Source organism: Falco punctatus (genome assembly GCF_963210335.1).
Source record: "Falco punctatus genome assembly, chromosome: 9".
NCBI classification, from domain to species: Eukaryota; Metazoa; Chordata; class Aves; order Falconiformes; family Falconidae; genus Falco; species Falco punctatus.
In genome coordinates, this window is record NC_137589.1 from 49,344,684 (window position 1) to 49,364,869 (window position 20,186).

General features: G+C 50.8%; 1 protein-coding gene across 7 annotated transcripts in view; it reads left to right on the top strand.

Annotated features, from left to right (window-relative positions):
- PNPLA7 (patatin like domain 7, lysophospholipase) overlaps positions 1–20,136 on the top strand; it is a 135,901-nt gene extending 115,765 nt beyond the window's left edge. Inside the window, exons 34-36 of one of the 7 annotated variants that reach the window (XM_080402033.1) lie at positions 2,624–2,708; positions 7,582–7,743; positions 8,784–15,671. In XM_080402033.1, coding sequence (XP_080258159.1) covers positions 2,624–2,708; positions 7,582–7,743; positions 8,784–8,788 — 252 coding nt within the window. In that variant the 3' untranslated portion in view covers positions 8,789–15,671. Of the gene's footprint in view, positions 1–763; positions 1,013–2,623; positions 2,709–7,581; positions 7,744–8,783 lie in introns of those variants that run through there. The other 6 variants (XM_080402031.1, XM_080402034.1, XM_080402032.1 and 3 more) reach the window with 6 other exon arrangements.
- The last annotated feature ends 50 nt before the right edge of the window (positions 20,137–20,186 follow it).

A 20,186-nucleotide genomic window follows, 5' to 3' on the forward strand; every position in this document is an offset into this window, starting at 1 on the left:
AAGTCCGTTAGCTCCGCTTTCTTCCAAGGATAACAGCTGATATTTTTAACTTGCCTTTCATTAGCAAAGGTTTTGATGTTCTCTATGTTTTAGTTCCTCAGCTATTTCTGGAGTGTTCAGCATCTGAGGGTGCTGAAAGCAGTTTCTTATCATCTTGCTTCCATGTCGTAAGCATTGAATTTTTACTTAAAAACTCCAGATATTTAATCATTTAGATACTTTTTCTTTGCTTTCATCATTCAATCACTGTTTATCTTGTCTAAAACATGCAAATGCTGAAGACACAAACAACAGGAGCCTCACATAAACTCAACTTGAACAACCGTTTTTCTCCCCCAGCACAGAATAATGCAACACCGTTAATTGGATCTCCTTGGGGAAGTTTAGTCTACTGAAGTGTTATTCATAGCCAAAGTTAAATATAATCTAGCAGACTACAATAGTAACTGTCTTTCTCCTCTAATTTATTTAATAAAAATTGTGCCAAAGAGAATACTTTCCTCCTTGAAAAAAAAAAAAAAGTATCAGCAGAAAGGTTTTAGAGTGGGTTTCAAATGAATCTGAGATGCTTCTTTGCCTGGTGTTAACTGAAGGGAGCGTAGTTTTGTCCTTAAAAGTAGTAAGAGGAAGTGCTTAAACACGAAATTCCTGTTTGCAAAGCATCAGACGAGCGTGGGAAGACACCTGGTTTCCCACAAGTGGTGTTCCAGTCTTAGTGCTAAGACTTTGGGGTGCAGCTGCCTCACCAAGTGTCCTCTGACAGGCTTACAGGATCGTCTGCATGTCAGTGACAGTGACAGATGCTGCCATGGGTACGGTCACACGATTGCCTTCGTTCTTATCTCTCCTCGCAACTCATCTACGGGAGCACGGGAGCTGATGGTGGTTTTCCTGAAGCACCTTTTGGTGACAGTCGCTGCCGGGTTTTGTTCAGCCGTTCATCCAGCGCCCTGGACTTCCATCCCCTCCAAAGCCGGTCCCTGTCTGCTCCCTGCTCCCAAGGACAGCCTGGCACGTGTCTGCCTGAGCTCTCTGTCCGTTTGGTGAGAGTCCACGTTTTTAGAGTACAGGCAATTGCCTTGAACATTGCTGCGTCTGCTCGGTGGCCAGAGTTTGCACATATCCCTCGCTTAGTCATGTGGCACAAAATGAAGATGCTTTTTTTTTCCTGTCCTGGGGAACAGCTTTCTGGGACCATTCAGGTTGGATATTTAAAATGAAACTGGACTGACTCACCCTTCTTGACAGTTCCTTTATGGTCACACTGAGCTTCTGAGCTTCCTGACTTCTTTATATTTTAAAGTGTGTGTCCTAAGCTACTGCTGTTTCATTTCATACAGCTATTTTTTAATTCCCTCTGGGCTTTTCTCTGTCAACCGCTCCCCACCAGCTGTTCATCCGCACCTTGCTGTAGCTGTACTAAATTACATCAAAAGTTAGTTACGGATTAAAGGTCAACTGAGAGCAATCTGCTGCAGCTGTAATGGGCTTCTGCTGTGACCCCCATGGGGGCTGTATGATTCATAGTATCAGAGCTTTTGCTAGAAGAGCAAAGAATTGCTCATAAAACCCCTGTGTTAGGAAACAGCCCTGTCTGGAAGCAGCGGGCAGGTCTGGGCGTTCAGAAAGAAGACTGTCACAGCAATTCTTGGCAGCCCGATGTCAATAACATGCCCCCTGCCAGCTCTTCCCCGTCCCTCTCCTCTGGGGTAGGGTTTGCTGTTCTACTAATTAAAATCACTGGTTTTAAGAAAAGGTGAGAGGTGTTCGGGTTTCCATCGGGTGACCTTGTGCCCGGCCCCGAGGAGGCACGGTGGGGCTGCTCACGGCGTGGCGTGTGGGAAGACCAAAACGCTTCTTAAATGCCAAAGTTGGGTTTGAGTAGGGGAGAAACTGGAGCAGGCAACTCCTCAAAATAGAGAACACTCAACCCACTGCTTGGGTGAGACGGAGTAAAAATAGAAAGGGTTTATTGAAAAGAGGAATTAAAGTGGGAAATATTTGTCCTTGCGGGCAGACCACGTACCGCAGGCTCTGGCTCGCTGCAGCCACCTCCAGCTCCGTAGCTTGCCAGGATCCCTGGATGTGTCCTGGCCGCTCCAGTGCCTGGGCTGCTGCCCACCTGTCCCTGCAGCCCCCAGGGCATCACTGCAGGCTCAGGGCTGGTCCATGTGTGGTGTCCCACCGGCGCCTCTTTGCCTTTTCCCAGGGACAGGCAAAAGCTCCCTGGTGGCTGCAACCAGCTGGACCCTCTTGTAAAGTGATGGTGCCAACAAGTAAAACGAGCACTGTCTGTCACAGTCCAGACCCTCCGGTTCTTGTCTTTGTGGTCTTTTCTATAGTTTGCTATATTTGTAACAAGGCTGCTTGTTGTGTGGATGGAGAAGGAGCCATTAGAATTTGTCCTGGTGTTTGCACTTGGGAATCCCATCTCTGCCACCAGATCTGCATCAGGAGAGTTGTTTTGAGAATTACTCACTGATGAGTAATGTCTTTTGAGGGGGCAATTGTGGAGAATTTGTGTGTCTGGAGCTTTGTCTGTTCAATATCACTTTTATACAGTCTTGTTTGGATTTTTTGTGTGTATTTGTTAACATACCTAGAACTTATCGCTGTGTTTCAGAATGTGACCTGTCCCACCACCTCTTTTACGGACCTGGCAGAAATCGTGTCCAGGATTGAGCCCGTGAAAGCACCTGTGGCAGACGGTGAGTGGGGTGATCCAGCCAGTGCTGTGGAAGTGTTGGGAAGGGCAGGGAGGCAGGGACGGCTGCTCGCTCCTCCCGCGTGCCGCCTTGAACTGCTTTCTTTTAACACCCCATGCTCTATGCTCTGACGGTTCGGGGCTGGCTGCCAGCTCGGGTGTCTGCTGAGCAAAGCTGGCGGTGGCGGGCTGTCTCCCTGCTTCATCCTGAGCCCCTGCCTGCAGGGGTGTACGAGCTTGCCCCCAGCCAGACCCTCTGCATCCCCCTCCCACTGCCTCCTCCGGCAGAGGCTGGGAGTCAGGTGTTCTTGCCGTGGTGAAACACCTGCCATCAGCCCATTGCTGGTGTGGTCCAGCGTGGTTTCCTGGTGGGAGTCATCTCTGCTCAAGTTAGCCTCATCTGAGTGAAGCGACACAGGTGGCAACTCCTGCAGAGCCGAGCTTTCACCCAGCTTTGTGCCATCCTGTGTCCTTGCGATGTCTTCGCTCTTTGGTCCATCTCGTTTTTGAGATGGGAGGAGGCTGATGTAAAGCTTTGACTGAAGGGTTTTATTTTATTTTTTTTTCCCTGCTGTCGTGAGTAGGATCTGGAGTGACTCACTGGCTCCATTGCTTTTTGTACGCCCCTGTTACGGGGAGCACTAGTGAACTAATGAGGAACAGGTAACAGCTCCTGCATCTTTACACGAAGACACTGGGGCGCCTTGTGCCTCAGCCGTGCCCTGCAGAGCTGCTCCCTGTACGTGTCGTAACTGAAGCTCGCTGAACAAAAAGGATCAGAGCTTCGCGGGCCTGAAATCTCCAACGTTTCACCAGTGCTAGAGCTCTTTATAAACAGTCTCTCCCCTCCTCCTGATTCCTGCTCTTGCAGAGGGAAATCTAAAGTTAGCAGTCCTCCCATCTGTGACTGTTTGTAGAGATGTCCCTGTGGTAATTTGAAATGCTAATTGCAATCATATGCCTTACGAAGAAAATATTAATCAAACGTGGTTGAAACAGCTATTGTGAGTAAGAATGAAGAGTTCATGTAACATGGTTATTTAAGGTGTAGGCGTTGAGACCTGCTAAGGTTTAACTAGTGTACAGGGACAGATCTTCCTCTTATCTAGGTTCTGATCATTCACCCCCATTAGGAAGACCTGCTTTCTGCTGGGTGAGGCCATGAACACAAGTGTGACAAAGGGACGCATCTTTCAGACAGTAGATCTGGCAGGTTCTGGGCTAAGGGAGGGCCTGTGCTGGGGCTACCAGGGATGGACTGGGCAGGTGCCATGTGCTCCTGGTGGATGCTGAAACCTGTTGGTTGTAGAGGCTCTGGAGGAGGGGGGAGGATGGCAGGAGAGTCTCGGGCATGTGGGCACCGTGCCTCGAAGGACCCTTTATATTCATGTTGCGGGTGACTCCGTGTGCTGCCTGCAGGGACCTGGCCGGATTTTTGGTGGGCAGTGGCTGTCAAGGCATTCTTCTGAAGGTGACATCACCTCGGTGCCTCCAGGATGGCATCGCTTTTGCTAAAGAGGGATCTGGAGCTGTGGGGGAAGCGGTCTGTACCCTGGTGAGCTCAGATGGAGGGTGACACCTCCCTGGCAGTGGCTTTGCGGCTGTTGGATGGTTCCTTGTGTGTGCTGGTGAGCCTTTGCATTTATCTGCTTGTGGTGGTGGTGAAGATGGTCTGACTGCTTTTGCCCCATGTGAGTAAGAAGATAGGGTGCTGCTTGGTAGCCTGGCTGTGAAAGGCACTGTCAAGGAGGATGAAACCTTTTTTTTTTTTTTTTTTTTTTTTTTTCTCCCTGGAAATTGCTTCCTGAGTGATATCTCGGACCGCAGGAATTCAGAAAGGCTCTGCCTGTCCTGACAGCATACTGCATGTCTCAGGCTGGGTGGAGAAATTATGTTAATTTTTTTCTAAAGAAAAAAATAATCAAAATGATCATGTTCTGATTGACTGGGAAGCCCAGAAGCGGAAAGTGTCGGTACAGAAGGTGAAAGGCCCTGATGGGCAGAGGCTGGCCGAGCCTCCGGGTCAGAAGCCCTGTCTTCTGTGAGAGAAAGAGCAGTGAAGTTTCTTCTCCACCCTTGAGCAAACTGAGAGTAATGATTGAAACCACTAAAAATTAAAAATAAAAAGAGAGACTGTCCCTCAGGAAGGAGTGAGTAGAGGGAGGCTGGGCGAAGCCCTGCACCAAACCCAGGGTAACCTGTACTGCTGGTGAGCAGGTGGGGAAGCATCTGCAGGAGAACAGAAGCTCATTTTCACAGCTGTGGCACTGCAGGATTTGTGGCTCTGTTTCTGTTCTACATCCAAACGCTTCCTCAGCTGGGATTTTCTGTCTTTGTTCAGCTGTAATTGCACGTTACACAGCCGTGGCCATGGCCAGGGGAGCCTGGGTGCCATCCTCCAGGGGTGGCTCAGTTGCATCCCTGGTCACGCTCCCACCTGTAAAGGGATTTCTGAGGACCAAAGTTGTGCAGGCTCTTTGGTGATTTCCCACAGCAGGTTTCGTGTCCAATTTGCAAAGCAGTGATGCTTCGGGCTCTCCCCACAGCCAGGTCTCACAGGATGAGGTGAGGTAGCACGCTTGCTGCACACAGAGTCTGAAGGACATCATCACGTAGCAGAGCAATTTGTAGCCACAGTTATTTGGATAAAAAGATTAGGGAAAGAGAAATGTTAATCATAGTCTCAAATGCCTGGTTTTGCAATACCTGAAGTGGGAGACATCCCAAAATCTCCCGAGGGACACAATTATCAGGCACTAGGTCAGCCTTTGCATCTTTGCTACTTAAAAAGTACTTTTATCAAGAAGCACTAACGCACCTTAGGTTGTGGTGGGCTACCAGATTCCCTGATTTACATCGAAGCCCGTCAGTGCTACCGAAACAGAAACCTGCTAGCCACACAGCACCGATTTTCTTCAAACACGGTGTTTCCTGCAGAATTCAGGCATGTATAAAAGAAATGCTAAAAGCTACAGAATCACAAAGCAGATCTTTGGCATGAGAAGCGTGTCCTTCTTGCTGCAAACATGCTCCCCTCGCTACCAGTAGGCTCGGGTACCTTTTTGTGGCGTAACCTCCTCCTCGCTGGCTCATTTTTGAGCTGCAGTGTTTGGGTGTTGGTGTGTCGAACAGGGTGATGAGGCCTCGGTCCTGCTTGATGCTTCTGGGAGATTTTGTAGTGTAAAGGAGCGGTCACCCCTTGAGCCCCAGACGCTCAGCCTCGAGCGGGGCAGTGGAAGATGATGTTTAGGGACAGCAGAACCATCTTCTGTTCTCCTTTCCCCTCTAGTCCTCCAGCACCCAGAGCTGCTGTGAGAAGGGACACTTCTCTCTTGTTTTTTCATGTCTTTATAGAGACCTGTTAAATGCTGAACGGTGCTTGGAAAAACAAGGAGTTTGGTTTTGATGGTAGTCACTTTTATTGGAGCTGTAAACTTCAAACTGTTGTTTGTGCTGTCTGTTGCTGTTCAGATGAGTTTCCAGTTTCTCTGGTGTGTTTTATCAAAGATTATCAGTAGCATTTTTAGTATAAACAAATGATAATTCTCTGATCCACAATAAAAAAAATAAATTCAAAAATGAAAAAAAATGACGACCAAATGTCTTTAATCCTAATGTTCTAGCAGTTGGTTGTAGTTATCACATTAGAAGAAAATGCTGTGGAGAACAGACTGTGCTGTTGTCTTCAGCATGGAGCAGATGCTATTGACTGTTCCCAAAAGAAACACTTAACCAAGAATCCGGTTTAAACATGAGCCACCTTCTTCACTAGTGGGGTGAGAAACAGGTATCACTTCAGCAACTCAAAGCACGCTTGAATTAACTTATGAGAGTGGCAAAAACTACTGTCACACAAAAATTATTCTCTGCTGTTTTAACTTGCATCCTGAAAAATGCGTGCCAGAAGCGGTGCAAAAAGGAGGGTGGCCATCTGCCGCTTGCTTTTTTTCGCTGCCTGCGTGCCTTGGGTTCACGCTGGGTTGGGACGGGGCTCTGCAGTGGCTGCTGGCCGTTGGGTGGTGAATGGGACCAGCGATGGGCGTCTGCCCTGGCATATCTGTGGAGCGTTGAGTTGATGTGGGAGGGAGTCAGTCCTGTTAGCAGGTGGCTCGCTGTTTCACAGACCCCAAAGTGATCTCCAGCTGCGGTGATAGATCTCGTTCCTTGGGAGCAGGCTCCGGTGCTGGGGACTGGGGGCTTGGTGGTGTGTCCTGCTGCTGACTGCTGTGTCTCAGTGTACACAGCTCTTGAGCTTCCCTTAATTATGTTACTCTGCTGGATTATCAGAGAGAGCAGGTGGGTGTCCCCTGTGGAGAGGAGGGGAGTGTAAATGTCACTGTCCCTTGCAGACCAGAGATGGTGAGACACGTGATTATCCTCTCCATACCAGCAAGGGCTCGCCCTGTGCCTGGAAGACCCTGTTTCCAGGGAGTCTGTGACGGATACGCCCAGGAGAGCTTGGGTTGGTCGCTTATAGGCATGTCTTCTGAAGGTGTTCTGCAGGTCTTGTCTGGACGGATGGGTGGGAGAGAGCAGCTATTCTGGGAAGAGCATTCACCAGGGAGCACCTCCCCGTTGCCAGCGTTCGTGTCCTGTCGGGCTAGGCAGCCAGCAGAATAACACGGATAATTTGCTGCTCTTGCTGTAGGCTCTTTAGATTGTGGAGGGCTCCAGGACAGCAATTCACAGAGGACATGGTTTGTTTTGTGATCTGGCTGGAGAGCTGATATCCGTGTTGGAGCAGTCCCAGTTCACTGAGCTGCAGAGCTGGCCACCAGTCCCCTGCCCTGCGCTCCGCAGAGGCAGCTATCGTTCCTCTCCTGGTTTTCTCCGCCTCTCTGAATGCTAGTTAAGCCCAGTGTTTTTTCTCTCTTCAGATGAGTCAGACTACCAGACTGAGTACGAGGAAGAAATTCTGGACAACCAGAAGGATGATTATATCAATTTCAGAAGCGACCAGGTTGAAGAAGACTCTGACTCGGTACAAACTGCCCTGGAAACAGGCGATGCCGGTGCCATTGCCGAGTCCCGTGTGAATGGTGTGCGGTGGGGGTGTGGTGGAGGTGTCGGGAAGGATACTGAGGAAAGCTCCTGGAAGGGGCTTGCTGAGGAGGACTGTGCAGAATTAAGTTTGCTTTTCATGTAGTACAGACGCTAAATGACATGTGCTCGCCCTGGTCAGGTCAGTCGTCTTACAGCGTGTGGCAAAACCTGGCCAGGGTTAAAACCTGGCCCCACAGCTCCTGGGGGTTTGCTGGCGAGGTGGGTCAGGGCTGGGGAGCACTGGGCATGGGAGAGGCTGAAGGAACGTCTTTCTCCAGCTCTGAGGAAAAGATCTGGCTGCAGCTGCCTGCCGGGTGGTTATGGAGAAGACAGCAGCAGAGGTGCGCAGCAAAAAGGCAGGAGGTGACAGTAGAACTTGTGCTAAAGGAGATCCTCCGTGCATCCAGGGGGAATTATTTCCCAGTAAGCGTGGCTGAGAACTGCAACAGGCTGTGCCAGGAGATGGTGGAAACTCCATCCTTGCAGACACTTGAAAACCAAACAGATGCCCTGAAGGACCAGATCTAGCATTAGAGTTAGCCCTGCTCAGAGCAGAAAATTGTGTTTTACCCTCCAGAGGTGCCTTCCAGTCAAAGGTGTTTGATTCTGTGGGACATCATCAGGTCCACCCTGAGGAAAAGCTGCACTGTGAGGCCAGACTTCACATGATGTGGCCCACAGGCTGAGGAGCAAAGCTTGGAAGGGCTGTATCCCTTCCACTCTTACTTCAGCTAGAGTGGCTGGCAGGTTTAAAAGGTGAAGCTGCCTGTTGTGTTGGACGTGAACAGTTTCTTAGTGGGAGCATGTGAATGGTTTGGGAAGGTGCCCAGCCTGGGTAGCTGCCCATGTGGGGATGTAAGATGACTTTAGTGTTTTGAGTGGGGAGCTGGAGTGATGGTGTAAAGATTCTGTTTGCTGGGCTGATCCCCAGTGGGTAATGGTTGGTGGACAAAGGTGGAGGGGAAAGAGGTTTAATCCAGCTCGGAGAGGATGATGAAGAATTAATTTGTGCTTTCTTTCTTTTTTTCTCCTTCAGGATGAAGAAATGCAGATAAGAAAGCGCAGGAATGTCCCCAGTGTGGATGGCCAGGCAAGCAGCACAGGAGAGCCAGGCTAGCACTCGGAAGGCTCGGAGAGCTACTTCCCAGTCATACTGACAGCAGCCATATTTATTTATTAAATGTTTAAAAAAACCAAAACAACATCTTGTTGTAATTAAGCAAGCTTTTGCCCTTCTCTGGACAGAGTCTGGGGCATTCAGCTGCCAGGACTAAGCACAAATACCTGCATCATGCCCGAGTCCCTTTGGACCTCCAGTGACGGGTGGCTGACGTGTGCCATACTACTTCACACAGGTGCTAGTAGGAGCGGCTGGTTATTAATCACTCTGAGACTGGCAGAGGGGAAACATGATGGGAACGTGCAGTGAAATGCTGTCTTGATTTTTGCTGCCGTGTGTTCTAGTCGCTGGTTTTATTGCGAAGGCCCAAAGAACAATGGGATGTTATCCTGCCATGTGCTGATAAGGCTCCAAGCAGCAGCCCACAAGAGAGGGAGGGTTCTGTGGGTCGCAGCGTTGCTTTCTTTTCCAATGAATCAGGTAACTGTGTAATTAACTCCTCAGTGACTTTTCAGCCGTGTACTTATGAGCAGTACTCTGACAGGAGCAACTCTGAATGTGTTTCACTTGAAATCTAAACCTAAGAAATGTAATTAATGTGAATGCTAGCTGTAGAGCCTGTATCCTCAAGCCATCAGCAGAACATTTCCTGATGGATTGTGGAGGTGACACTTGCCAGGCAACTCTGGAATCACTACTTGTGGCTGTATTTGCCCTGTGAAATAAAGTTATTTTGCTGGATTGAAATATCTGCGTGGTTCTTTGTGTTGGGCCCCACAGAGAGAAGGCTGTCAATAACTAAGAGCCAAACTTGCCTCTGCTTGTATCGGGCTTGCAAAGAAACGTGCAGTTTTCAGTTTCTAACCTTTGCAGGAGTCACTCACTGTGTTGTCAAGCGTTGGAAAGAATCTCCAGTGTTCTTCCCTGCCGAGGGCTGCAGCAGTCGATGTGAGTTGGCCTGTGTTCAGAAGTCCCCTGGTGCTTGCTCTTCTTGTCTCACATCTGTCATTGCCAATGGCTCCGCTTGGCTGGATTGTCAAGCTAATTCTTGCTTTATGTAAACTCCTCTGCTCAGCACTAGCTCTACGTGCTGCTGCCTTGAGGGGAATTGTCATCCGACCAGAGCCCTGAAGACACTCCTCAGAGCTGCCTCCTGTGCTGAGCAATCCTGGCCCTCCGATGTGAAGTGCAGCGGTGCCTCCAGGCGTGACCAGAGCTGGGCAGCACAACTCTGAGGCCAGAAACATGTTTGGTGGCACCACCAAGGGCTGTGGTGGCTGTAAACACTATGAAGTGTGACCTGTTCTCTGCGTTAAACCTCCTCTCTTGTGGCACAGACTGTCTTTCTCTACCTGCCCTGCATCAGCTTTTCTTCTGTCACGTCCACGAATGTGCAGCCCTTACCCAGGGAGGCCTTTCTTCTTACACAAAATGGTATTTTTAAGTGTCGGAGCTTCAGGTCGGTGTTTTCTTTGCAAAAGGACTCCAGCCCTCCCCTTGGTGAGACCACCCAGCCTGGCTGTACCTCGGGCAGGCCCCTTCAGGAGTGATCGGAGACCTTCCCTGCAAGGATCATCCAGATCTTTGAGGCAGATTTTGCTTAATGCCGTTGTACAGAATATGTTGCAGTTCTGGAGGCTGCTCCCTGCTATTGAAAAGAATCAATTCTTAAAGAGAAAACTTTAAAAAATGGCTTTTGAAGTGGAGGCAAAGCAGCAAGCAGCTGGGGCCTTCTGTGAAGGCACAGGCTGCCTGTGGAGCTGGAGATTTGATTTCTGTTGAGACCGGTCACGGTGTGGTGGTGGTGGCAGTTACAGGAGAGGCTCATCAGCTGGGAATGAGCCTGGGAAGACCTGGGAGTTGTTCAGGTGAGTGCCCACCTTACCACAGTCTGTACCCGCAGAGCTGCTCTGAGCCCACACGTGAAGAGCATGTCTCGTGCAGCAGCAGCACAATTTGGAGCTTTTTTTTTTCTGATGAGGGGATGCAAACCTGATGTGAGTCCCTTCAGTGTCTGTACTTACTAGGTGGTTGAAGTACAGGAACCTTTTCCTGGGAAACAGAGAATAGGGCTGGAGTACAGACCAACCCTAGAGATGACCGAGGTCCTGTGGTCGCCCTTACCGACTATTGTGTCAGTGGCCTTCAGCCTTTGAAGGACACGTTTAAAAAGAAATGTGCCTTCAGCAGAGGCTGGGTCAGACCTTCTGATGACAGACAAATTGTCATTTGTCAGACACCTGTGTTGTGGTTCCCGGAGCAGGGACTGATTCTGTTTGTTCCCTTTCCCTGGCTGCCAAGCAGCCTGGGACAGGATGAGCACCGCAGGTTATTTCCCAGAAGGATGAAGAAGTCTGTTAGCCTGAACCCATCTTATTCTTGTATGGCTCTGCGCTGGTCCAGGAGAGCTCTTCCCCTCTGTTCAAACAGGTAATTAATTTCCAAGTTGTGTATTCTAACTCTAAACTTCCTGGCAGCCAGACTTGCTCCTGCACCCTGGGTGTGAGCTGCTGGGCTCGTGGTTGAAGGAGTTGCAGAAATTGCTGGGCTCTGGGGTGTGCTAATTAGAGCTTCTGTGTTTGCTTTGTGCCCTGTTCCACAGGGAAATGGCACTTGGTTCAGGTGTACGCGGACAGAAGATAAACCTTTGATGTGAGACTGAAAGTCTTTTCTAAATAATTGATCACAACTTTCCTCCCTAGCTGTGTTCTCCATAGCTGAGCCGTGACCATTAAAACAATCTTTTCCTCCGTACAGAGGAATGTAAAACAATTATGGTGCAACTTTAAAAGCAAAATTGTTTTTCCAGCTCACTTTGCTGCTCGTTGTGGTCTGCCCAGCTGTGCAGTCAGGCGGTGCAGGGTTTTGGTGGTGATTCAGCCCTGTCCTGCACTTACACCCAGGTGCATCCTAATGATCCTGCTCTCGCATGTGCAATTCCGTGTTTGGAGGTTTCAAGCAGTCCCTGCCCACTTGGACACCCAACCCTGTGCTAAGGAGATGATGCTGGATCACTCCTTCATACCTCAGGTCCTCCAGCAACAGTCCCCTCGCTGTTTCGCTAGAAATGCCGCAGGAAGAGGGTGCTGAGAGCCCCAGCCTGCCTGTCTCAGCTGTCCTGGCCCAGGCCACCATCCTGCTGGGCTCCACTGGCCGGGTCGGTGGGTACTGGCTTCGGCTGGAAACCACCTGCTCTCCCTGCAATTTCTTCATGGGTGTGTGATCTCCCCTAAAAGGTAAAGTCTGATCAACAGCTGGATGAATTTGACCTTGCTGAAGGAGAAAAAACAGCTGCTGAGGCCTGAAGGTTTCATCTTAGGTGAAAAGAACGCAGAGCTGGTTCCCGCGCAAGCCTGATGCCAGTCAGTGCCCAGCAAGAAGTGGCAGGATCGGAGCAAGGTCCCAAGGAACTATGGCTGTGAGCAGTAGCTGCGGTGGGAAAGCAGCTTTTGCTTTGACATGTCTGATGGTAGCTGATTGCTGGGGGTAAAGCCTTGAATGAGCTTTCAGAAACACGTCCTGGTGATGGATTTGCAGCTTGTGCTGCCCCAGGGCTCTGCCAGTGACTGTGGCTGCTGCGCTGAGGGGACAGACATGCCCCAAGTTGGTGATTTGAGAACCAGGGGCCCGCTGGAGAGGGCGAGCCATGGAGGAGGGCAGGTGATTTGGGGAAATCTGTTTGCAGGACTCCAACCCCAGCCCCAGTCCCTGTAGGGGACAGCTGCTATCCCCACCTGGGTAGGGGACACTGTAGCCAGGCTGTCCCAACCTCCCATGCTGGTGAGCAGTGGCACTCATGTCCCCACGGGGCAGCACCTTGGGGGTGACCTGCTGCAAGTGGCTCAGTGCAAGTAATGAACGAACTTAGTTGCTTTCTTAAACGTGGCCTGATGAGCTGTTCTGCTCTTTGAGACAGCTCCTCTGGGGTTTGAGAAGAAGGAACCACTGTTGTCCGCGTGGCTGCTGGAAAGACCCATCCAAAACGTCTGGGAAGCTCTGCCCAGGCAGGGGCACAGCTTTGCTCTTGTGCTCATACGTGGCTGTTCGTGACGGCTCCTGCCATGGCTTCTCACGTTCACCCTGTGTGGAGCCGGTTGTGTTCCTGCAGCCTCTCCGGGCTTTGCTCTACAGGCAGGAGCGGCCAGGGCTGTGGCAGGACCCTGCAATGCTCCTTCCCTGGCAGACGTCACTCTCGCTGCGTGTTGTTCCAAAATTAATCTCATCGTATTTACTCGTGCTCCCCTGACCTCCTCCGACATGTGATTTTCCTTGCGTGCCGCCTGAGGACTGTGTTTAAGCTGTCAAGATGCGGGGGCTTTACTGTGCCTCTGGGTTTAATTTACTGTTGCTGTGAGTAAGAGCTGGTAATAAAATCAGCAAACGAGAAATACAGCAAATATTTTCCTCTCCCGCAGGGGCTCCATGAGGCCAGGCTGGCACCCACTCCTGCCTATCATGTCGAGAGCCCTGCTGAAACACAGCCATGGGACACGAGCTTTTGCCATGGGACAGTGCCTTCTCGGAGCAGGAAGCATTGGGTTTATTAAGATGCTGTTTGTTTGATGGACATGAATTTGTGATGTGGCTTTTGCTGGCACCAGGACGCAGGCTCCCATTAGTGGTTCCTTCCTGACTGATGGCTGATTCCACTCCCGTTGGGTTTGGTGGGATCTGCATCCATGCTCCTTGTCCCCATCCCTTCCTCAGGTCATGGAGGGTCCAACCCTCTTATTCCCAGTGGCCTTAATTTGGGCTCTGGTATAAATGGTGCTGAGAGGAGCTGGCAGGGCATCCATGCCTGCACCTGCATTCTGGGAGCTGCCTTGGGAAATAGGGATGGGGCACAGCTGCTTGTGGGTGCCGGCTGCAAAGGCTGGGAAATGCTGGCACATCCAGCTTGCTGCAGCCTGGGGACATCCATGCTGGGCAAGTCAGAACTGCCAAACCCCTTTCCCTTACTGAAATCAAGGCTTTTAGTGGAAATGGTGGCACCAGCAAAAGCAATGAAAACATTTGCCTGTTGTTTAAAAAAAGAAGAAGAAAAAGCAAAACTGAAGTGGTGTCAATGTTCATCTCAGTTTTAGAAAATAATATACCATAAATCTATGTAATTGTGTGTCAGGATTGTTGCTGGAGACACTTTGCTTGCTGCAGGACCAGCCCTGAGCAGCGTTTTGAGCGCTGGGAATTCACCTGGGGCCTGAGTGTTACTTAGAGCAAGCATGGCATTTTCACAGGTAATTGGCAGAGCCGTCACTGCTCTCCACCGTGGCTGGCACCAGCAGGGACGGCTCTTAATTAAGCCTCGGACTGTCAGGGGGTTACGGACAGCAATGCGCTTCCCGTCACGAAGCAGCTGGGCCTCTAGCTCTGGAAAAACACGTTGATCAGTGATTTTGGTCCGACATGGCCCAAATACAGAGCTGTGCTGTGCTGAGCCCAAGCCTTCCTGCATGGCATGGGACACCCCTGGTACCAGGCAGGAGTTGGTAGCAATGAGGTACAAACACTAATGATGCCATTGGAAATATTTTCTAAAATCTCGTCTTTAGCAGTGGTATCTGTCAGGGAGGCTGAGCAGGGCCGGCGGGCGATGCTGTCCTCACAGGGGCGAGCGCAGCTCTACATCATAGCGCTCACGTGTTGTATAATTTGGGATCAGAAAGAACACCAAATGTGCATTAATTTTAAATGTACCATAAATGACACATTTCTTCCTCAGAGAAGACACATTAGATGTGATGCACAGCCCCAGAGGAATATGCTGAATAAGGCCGGTGCCTTGCTTGAACAGCACTGACCTGCCCGTGTGTCCCTGGGCAGGACAGGGTGAGCTCTGTGCTGTGCCTGTGCTTGAGCAGGTTGCTGCTGCATGGTTGCGGGTGGCCCCAAGTGCCCTGTTTGCCCTTGACTTTGCCTGCCAGGGTGCTCTGCACCCCACTGGGCTCAGGGAGGCACAGTGGGGTGCTCTCTGGCACTGGTAATTTTTTTACTCCACCTTGGGTGCATGTGCATCCACCTCTTCGTGGGCTGAGTTGCAATACTCACTTTCCTCACAGTGAGTAAAGGCTGCCTCAAGGCAGAGGCACTCAGCAGCAGGTTTCAGCTCGTCACTGCTATTGCCAGAAGGGTTGTTGTTGCTCTTTGAGTGAGAATTTGCCCAGGCTGTGCAATGTTGGCTCCTGCACGGTTGGATGTGGCAGGGAAGGACGCGTCTGCCAGTTCTGTCGTCCTTGGCTTTATCATTCGCAGACCCAGCTTGGTGGTTTCCCCTCTCCCACTGGTGTGGGTCCCTTCCCCCAGTGTGTGACCAGGCTGTTGCTGCTGTTCTGCTCCTATATTAGGTGCTGAATTAGCTGGAAGTGGCTGGTGGGTGACTTCTTTCCCTGCTACGGAGCTGGGGGATGCCAGCTCAGCTCAGGCCATCCCTTACGCTGCTGCCCTGTGGCTCAGCCATGACAGTCAGTCAGCTGCTGGCTGTAAAATCTCTCTTCTCTGCTTGCTTCCTTGCTGAAAATAGAAAGCTTTTAACAAAGCAAAGATTGGAAAAGCTTTTAGAGCAGGGCTGGCAAAGCGGTGCCCCCCTGAGATTTCAGGGGTAATGAGGCAGGAAAGAGCTGGTGAGGAGGAAGTCACGCTGGCCTGGTGGATCCGTGCCTGGGCTGCAGCCAGGCGTGCCAGTGCGGGGCTGCCTGAACCAGGAGCCACAGCCACCTTTCCAGCTCCGGCTGGGACACACGCCTCGTGGTGGAGGAGATTTGGGACCCCAACAGCAGAGGGGAGAGCTGAGCCTTGCAGGGCTCACTGGGGTGAGTGTTCTGCTTTCTGGGGCTCCTCTTCTGTGAGTGATGCACCTTCCAGTGCTCTCCAAGTGTCAGGAAAGAGGTTTTCTAAGTGCCCAAGAGCTGCTGTGTTTGTGGAGGGGGTGTCTGCCATGGCCATGCCTCGGTGCACAAAGGCAGTGGGAGGAGAGCACTTCTGCTCATGCCCCTCATACCCCAGCCCTGGGGTGGCAAGTGGGGATTTTAAAGTTCTGGCAGGGGATGGATGGTTTAAAATAGGACCTGGCTGGCGTGGCTGGGAGCACCCTGTCAGGCCCTGACCTTTGAACACCAGGATTGCACAGCCTCAGGGAGCCAAGCCCTCAGCATGGTGGCTGCTGGGGGAGGCTCTACAGAAGGTCACAGCAGATGCATCAGCTGCTGAGCAGTGCCAGGGCTGAGCCTGGTCCCTGCCGGAGCCACGGGCAGGGTGGACGTGCATCAAAGCAGCTCTGCTCCCCATCACCAGAGTCAAGCTGGATGGGGCTCCATAGGGGACCAGTTGGGTTGGCTATACCACTTGGCCAGCTGGGAAGCTGAGTTATTGAAGGCAACTTCCTTGGGGACCCAAATCCAGGCTGCATCTGTGCTGGTCTGGGAGCTGCTGATTTTGCATGAGGCGAGAAAAAAGCGGAAGCACAGAGCCCCAGTAAAAAGGCTGTCAAGTCCCCAAGAGCAGCGCCCACCCGAGGGCTCTGCACATGTTCCCGTTGCAGGCAGCTCTGGCTCCCAGAGGACCCTCCTCCTCCTCCTCCTCCTCCTCCCTAAAATCTGCCCCTGAGTCGGCTGTGCTGATCCGCAGGGAGGCAAAGCACCGTGTGCCAGGACAGCAGTGCCTCGGGGGAGCCGTTCCCAGGGCCATCGGCATCCTCCCGAGCACGTGGCCAAGCGAGGACCCAGCAGGATGAGCACTTTGTGCCTTGCCAAACTAGGTCACGCCACGAACTCAAGCGATGTGGCAGATGAGCTAAAAATACCAGCAGAGCTGAGCATTTCTCCAGCAGCTGTGAAAGGCCACGGCCTCACTGGTCGGATTTTGGCCATGAGATGCCCCAATCCTGGCCCCATCCAGGAGGGTTACCAGGGCCCTTGGGCTGCTTGGGCCGGGGGTGGATTAGGAGCAGGTGATGGAAAAACCCCTCTGGGGCTGCAGGTCCAGAATCCACCAAGAAAATGCATCTCTGCTAGTGGCATAAGTAAGTCATTGTGAGACAACTTGCAGCCGGGTCCCTGCTCCTTGGAGAGACCCTCCTGCAAGCCTTGGGTGTCTCATCTCCAGCCTCCTCAGAAAAACCACCTGAGCTTCCCTTTATTATAAATGTCTCAACAATTAGTGGCAGCAAATAATGTCGGGGGGAGGAACGTAACCCAAGCCTGATGCAAGAGCTCAGCAAACCAATTTTTTTTCTCTTGGGAGAGTGCTTTTGTTTTATTGTCACGCTTCTAGAGGGTGCCGAGAGGATGGGGATGAGTGGCTTGGAGTGTGCTGGTGGCATGAGCGTGACTGGGTCCTGACACTGCTGTAAGGTAGAGCTGGCAGTAGGCTGCAAGCTGGAGCCTGTCCCCAGCCCCATGGCTTGCACCCCATGGGGTACCTGTAGCTCGAGGGCTTTGTCTGTCTCCTTTGGGACTTCAGCTGTCCCCTCTCTGGTCACCACTCTTTACACTGCAGAGAAGCGCAGCCAGGACAGTCCCGCTTTTCTTATCCTCCGTCTCCAATTTCTGTATATGGGGCCAGCATCGTGTTGCTGGAGTGCTGCAAAAGCAACTGGCGCTGATTTACCTTTCCCTGTCACTGCCTAGATTTTTTGCATCCCTTCTTTTTTGGATGAAACATTTCTTCCTTGCTGTTTGAAAGCTGGCCTATTTTAATACTGCTAAGTGAAAATGGGTTTGTGCACAGAAAACATCCCAGTTGCTCTGTATAACTTCCCTGTCATGATTATTCACTGCTAGCCCTTTTGCTTCCAGCAGCTGTATAATTTATCAGCTGTGTTTTGTGCTCATTTCTCAATCAATGATGAAAACATTGATTAGTGTCAGGCTGGGACTGACTCCTGCAGAATCCCTCTAAATCATCTCTGTTCAATGATGTCTCCTTGTTTTGGAGATGGGTTTGCAGCTCTCCATCCATTTAATGTGGGCTTTATTGAGATTGTATATTGCTAAATTTGTAATTAGGGTGTCATATGATATTAAGTCAAACACATTGCCAAAAGCTAAGCAAATAATGGCTACATGGTAACCTTTATCTACAAACTTGTAATTTTCTCAAAGGATGAAATGAGGCTCATTTGACAAGACGTTTCCATTATACCACACTAATGGGTGTATTTTTAATCCTTGAATTCTATATTAATTGAATCCTCTGTGTCCTCACCATTTTTCAATCTGAATGTCATGCTGGACTGACCAGCTGTTAACCAGGGCACCCACTTTGCCTGCCGAGCACCACAGTAGCATCCTGCCAAACTTGGCGGCTCCCCAGGCTTCAAGCTTTTCAGCAGCGAGTGAAGGCAGCTCAGCTTGGCACGCTGTTTGAGGGCCCTCAGGTGCAGATCATGTGAATCTGCTGAATTAGAAACCTCACAGATGTCACCCGAGATGCTCTCAGTTGTTAGTAGACCAGAGAGTATTTCATCATCCTCATGTCCTACATTCCCATCTTTTCTAAATGCAGAAGAGACACACTGAGGGCCTTGTTGCTAGCAACGTACCTCCTCATCTAGGAATATCGTGGCTTCTCCATGCTTGGAGATTTTCAAAATTCAGCTGGGCGATCCCCGAGCAAGGTGGCACTGCTTTGGCATTGGTCCTGCTCCAAGTGGGATGTAGGACTAGAGACACCTGAGGCTGCTCCTGACCAAAATGTTTTTATGCTTCTCTAAGTCTATGAAACAAGTATACAGCATCATTAATGTTTTTGTTGTTTCTAATACATTTACACTTCTTACTGGTTGTGGCTTTGCCAGGCTTGGATTTTCTTCTGTCCGCTTACCCTCCTCTATCAATATCTCTGCTTCATACTTTGTTGTGGTGATTGCTGCATATTGATTAGTATCTATTACTTTCTTCCTCTTCATATATATTGGCATTTTGCTTCCAGTTGTTGGTTTCAGGTTACCAACTTACAGGATGAGCTTTCAGCCAAACTTATATTTTCTTGACCCTGCAGTATCAGCTTTTCTGCCCTGTTGCAAGCTCTACTCAAAGAACCGCTGGTTTCCCACTCTACAAGGTGGTTTTTTTCCCCCTTCAATTTCCCTGATAATTGTCACCATCTCCATGAAGTTTGGAAACTGCTGGTTCCATGGGTGCTGAAGAGGCCAACAAGTCATACCATTCCATGGCAGAGTTACGTGACTCTGTAGTGTGTTGGCAAAGCAAGCTGGAGCAACTGTGCCAAGACCATCCCGTCTGACCTGGTGCCCAAGAAAGGCTATGCTCCACCTGGTTGCACCTGATAGTGCACCTGAGCTGCCCTCTCCGCACTGGAGCATCTCTGGTCTCCCTGGCAGTCTGTTTCACCACTTCACTCTCCTTAAACAGTTTTTCTTTAGGTCTAACCTGTATTTCCCCATCAGTTTAATTCCATTGCTTCTTGCCCTGTCCTGCCTTCAGCCTTGTACATAGCTAGAGCATATTGCTGTGTCCCCCCATGTCTTTAATTTTCTGGTGTGAATCAGTTTCGCTTTCAGCCTTTGCTCACAGGCTGCATTTTTGTGCCATCAAGGCCTGGCGGTGTTCCCCCTGAACCCTCTACAACCGGCCCAAATCTTCCCTGAAATGTGGCAGCCAGAGCGAGGCCAGGTCCTCTGCCTGGTGTCATACCAGACCTGCGCAGCCTGCACACGATGGCCCTTTTCTGTGTTATTTCTCATGCTGTGACATTCACCTGCTCAGTACAAGCACAACACTTTCAGCTCTGGTTCAGCTGAAGATTTGCAGCAGCATCCAGGTCCTCTCCTGCAGAACAGCGATGGATTCAGCTGCTGCCCATCCCAAGCCCCCTGCCCAGTCTCACTCGGCACCCATCTGATTTCACTACCAGCCCCTGCGGGCTGCCCTCCTTCCTCTCTGCAGGACAGCTTGGAAGTGGGGCACTGGCAGGGACAGCAGAATGGATAACTTCCTCCTACCCTCACAAGCACACTGTAGCCACTCTTTTCCTGTGCCCTGGGCTATTTTATTTGCAATTGTGGAATTTGTTATCCTTGCCAACAGGGTCTAACTTAGAGGCTCTTCACCGCCTGCACCTTTGTGCCATGCCCCAGCTGAAGCAGATGGCACCTATTTTGCTACCCCCTTGCCGTGGCCAGGAGCTAGTGATGGCCCTGAATGTGTGTGCAGCCCTGCGTGAACCTCCCTGCGCTGCCCAGAGCTGATTCTTGTCGCTAGCACAGATGCAGGTGTGTACTTCAGGTCAGAAGGAGGAGCCGTGGGAAGGCCTGCGGTGCACATACGGCAAAGCCCAGCTCCCCTCTTTTCATCACCTCCC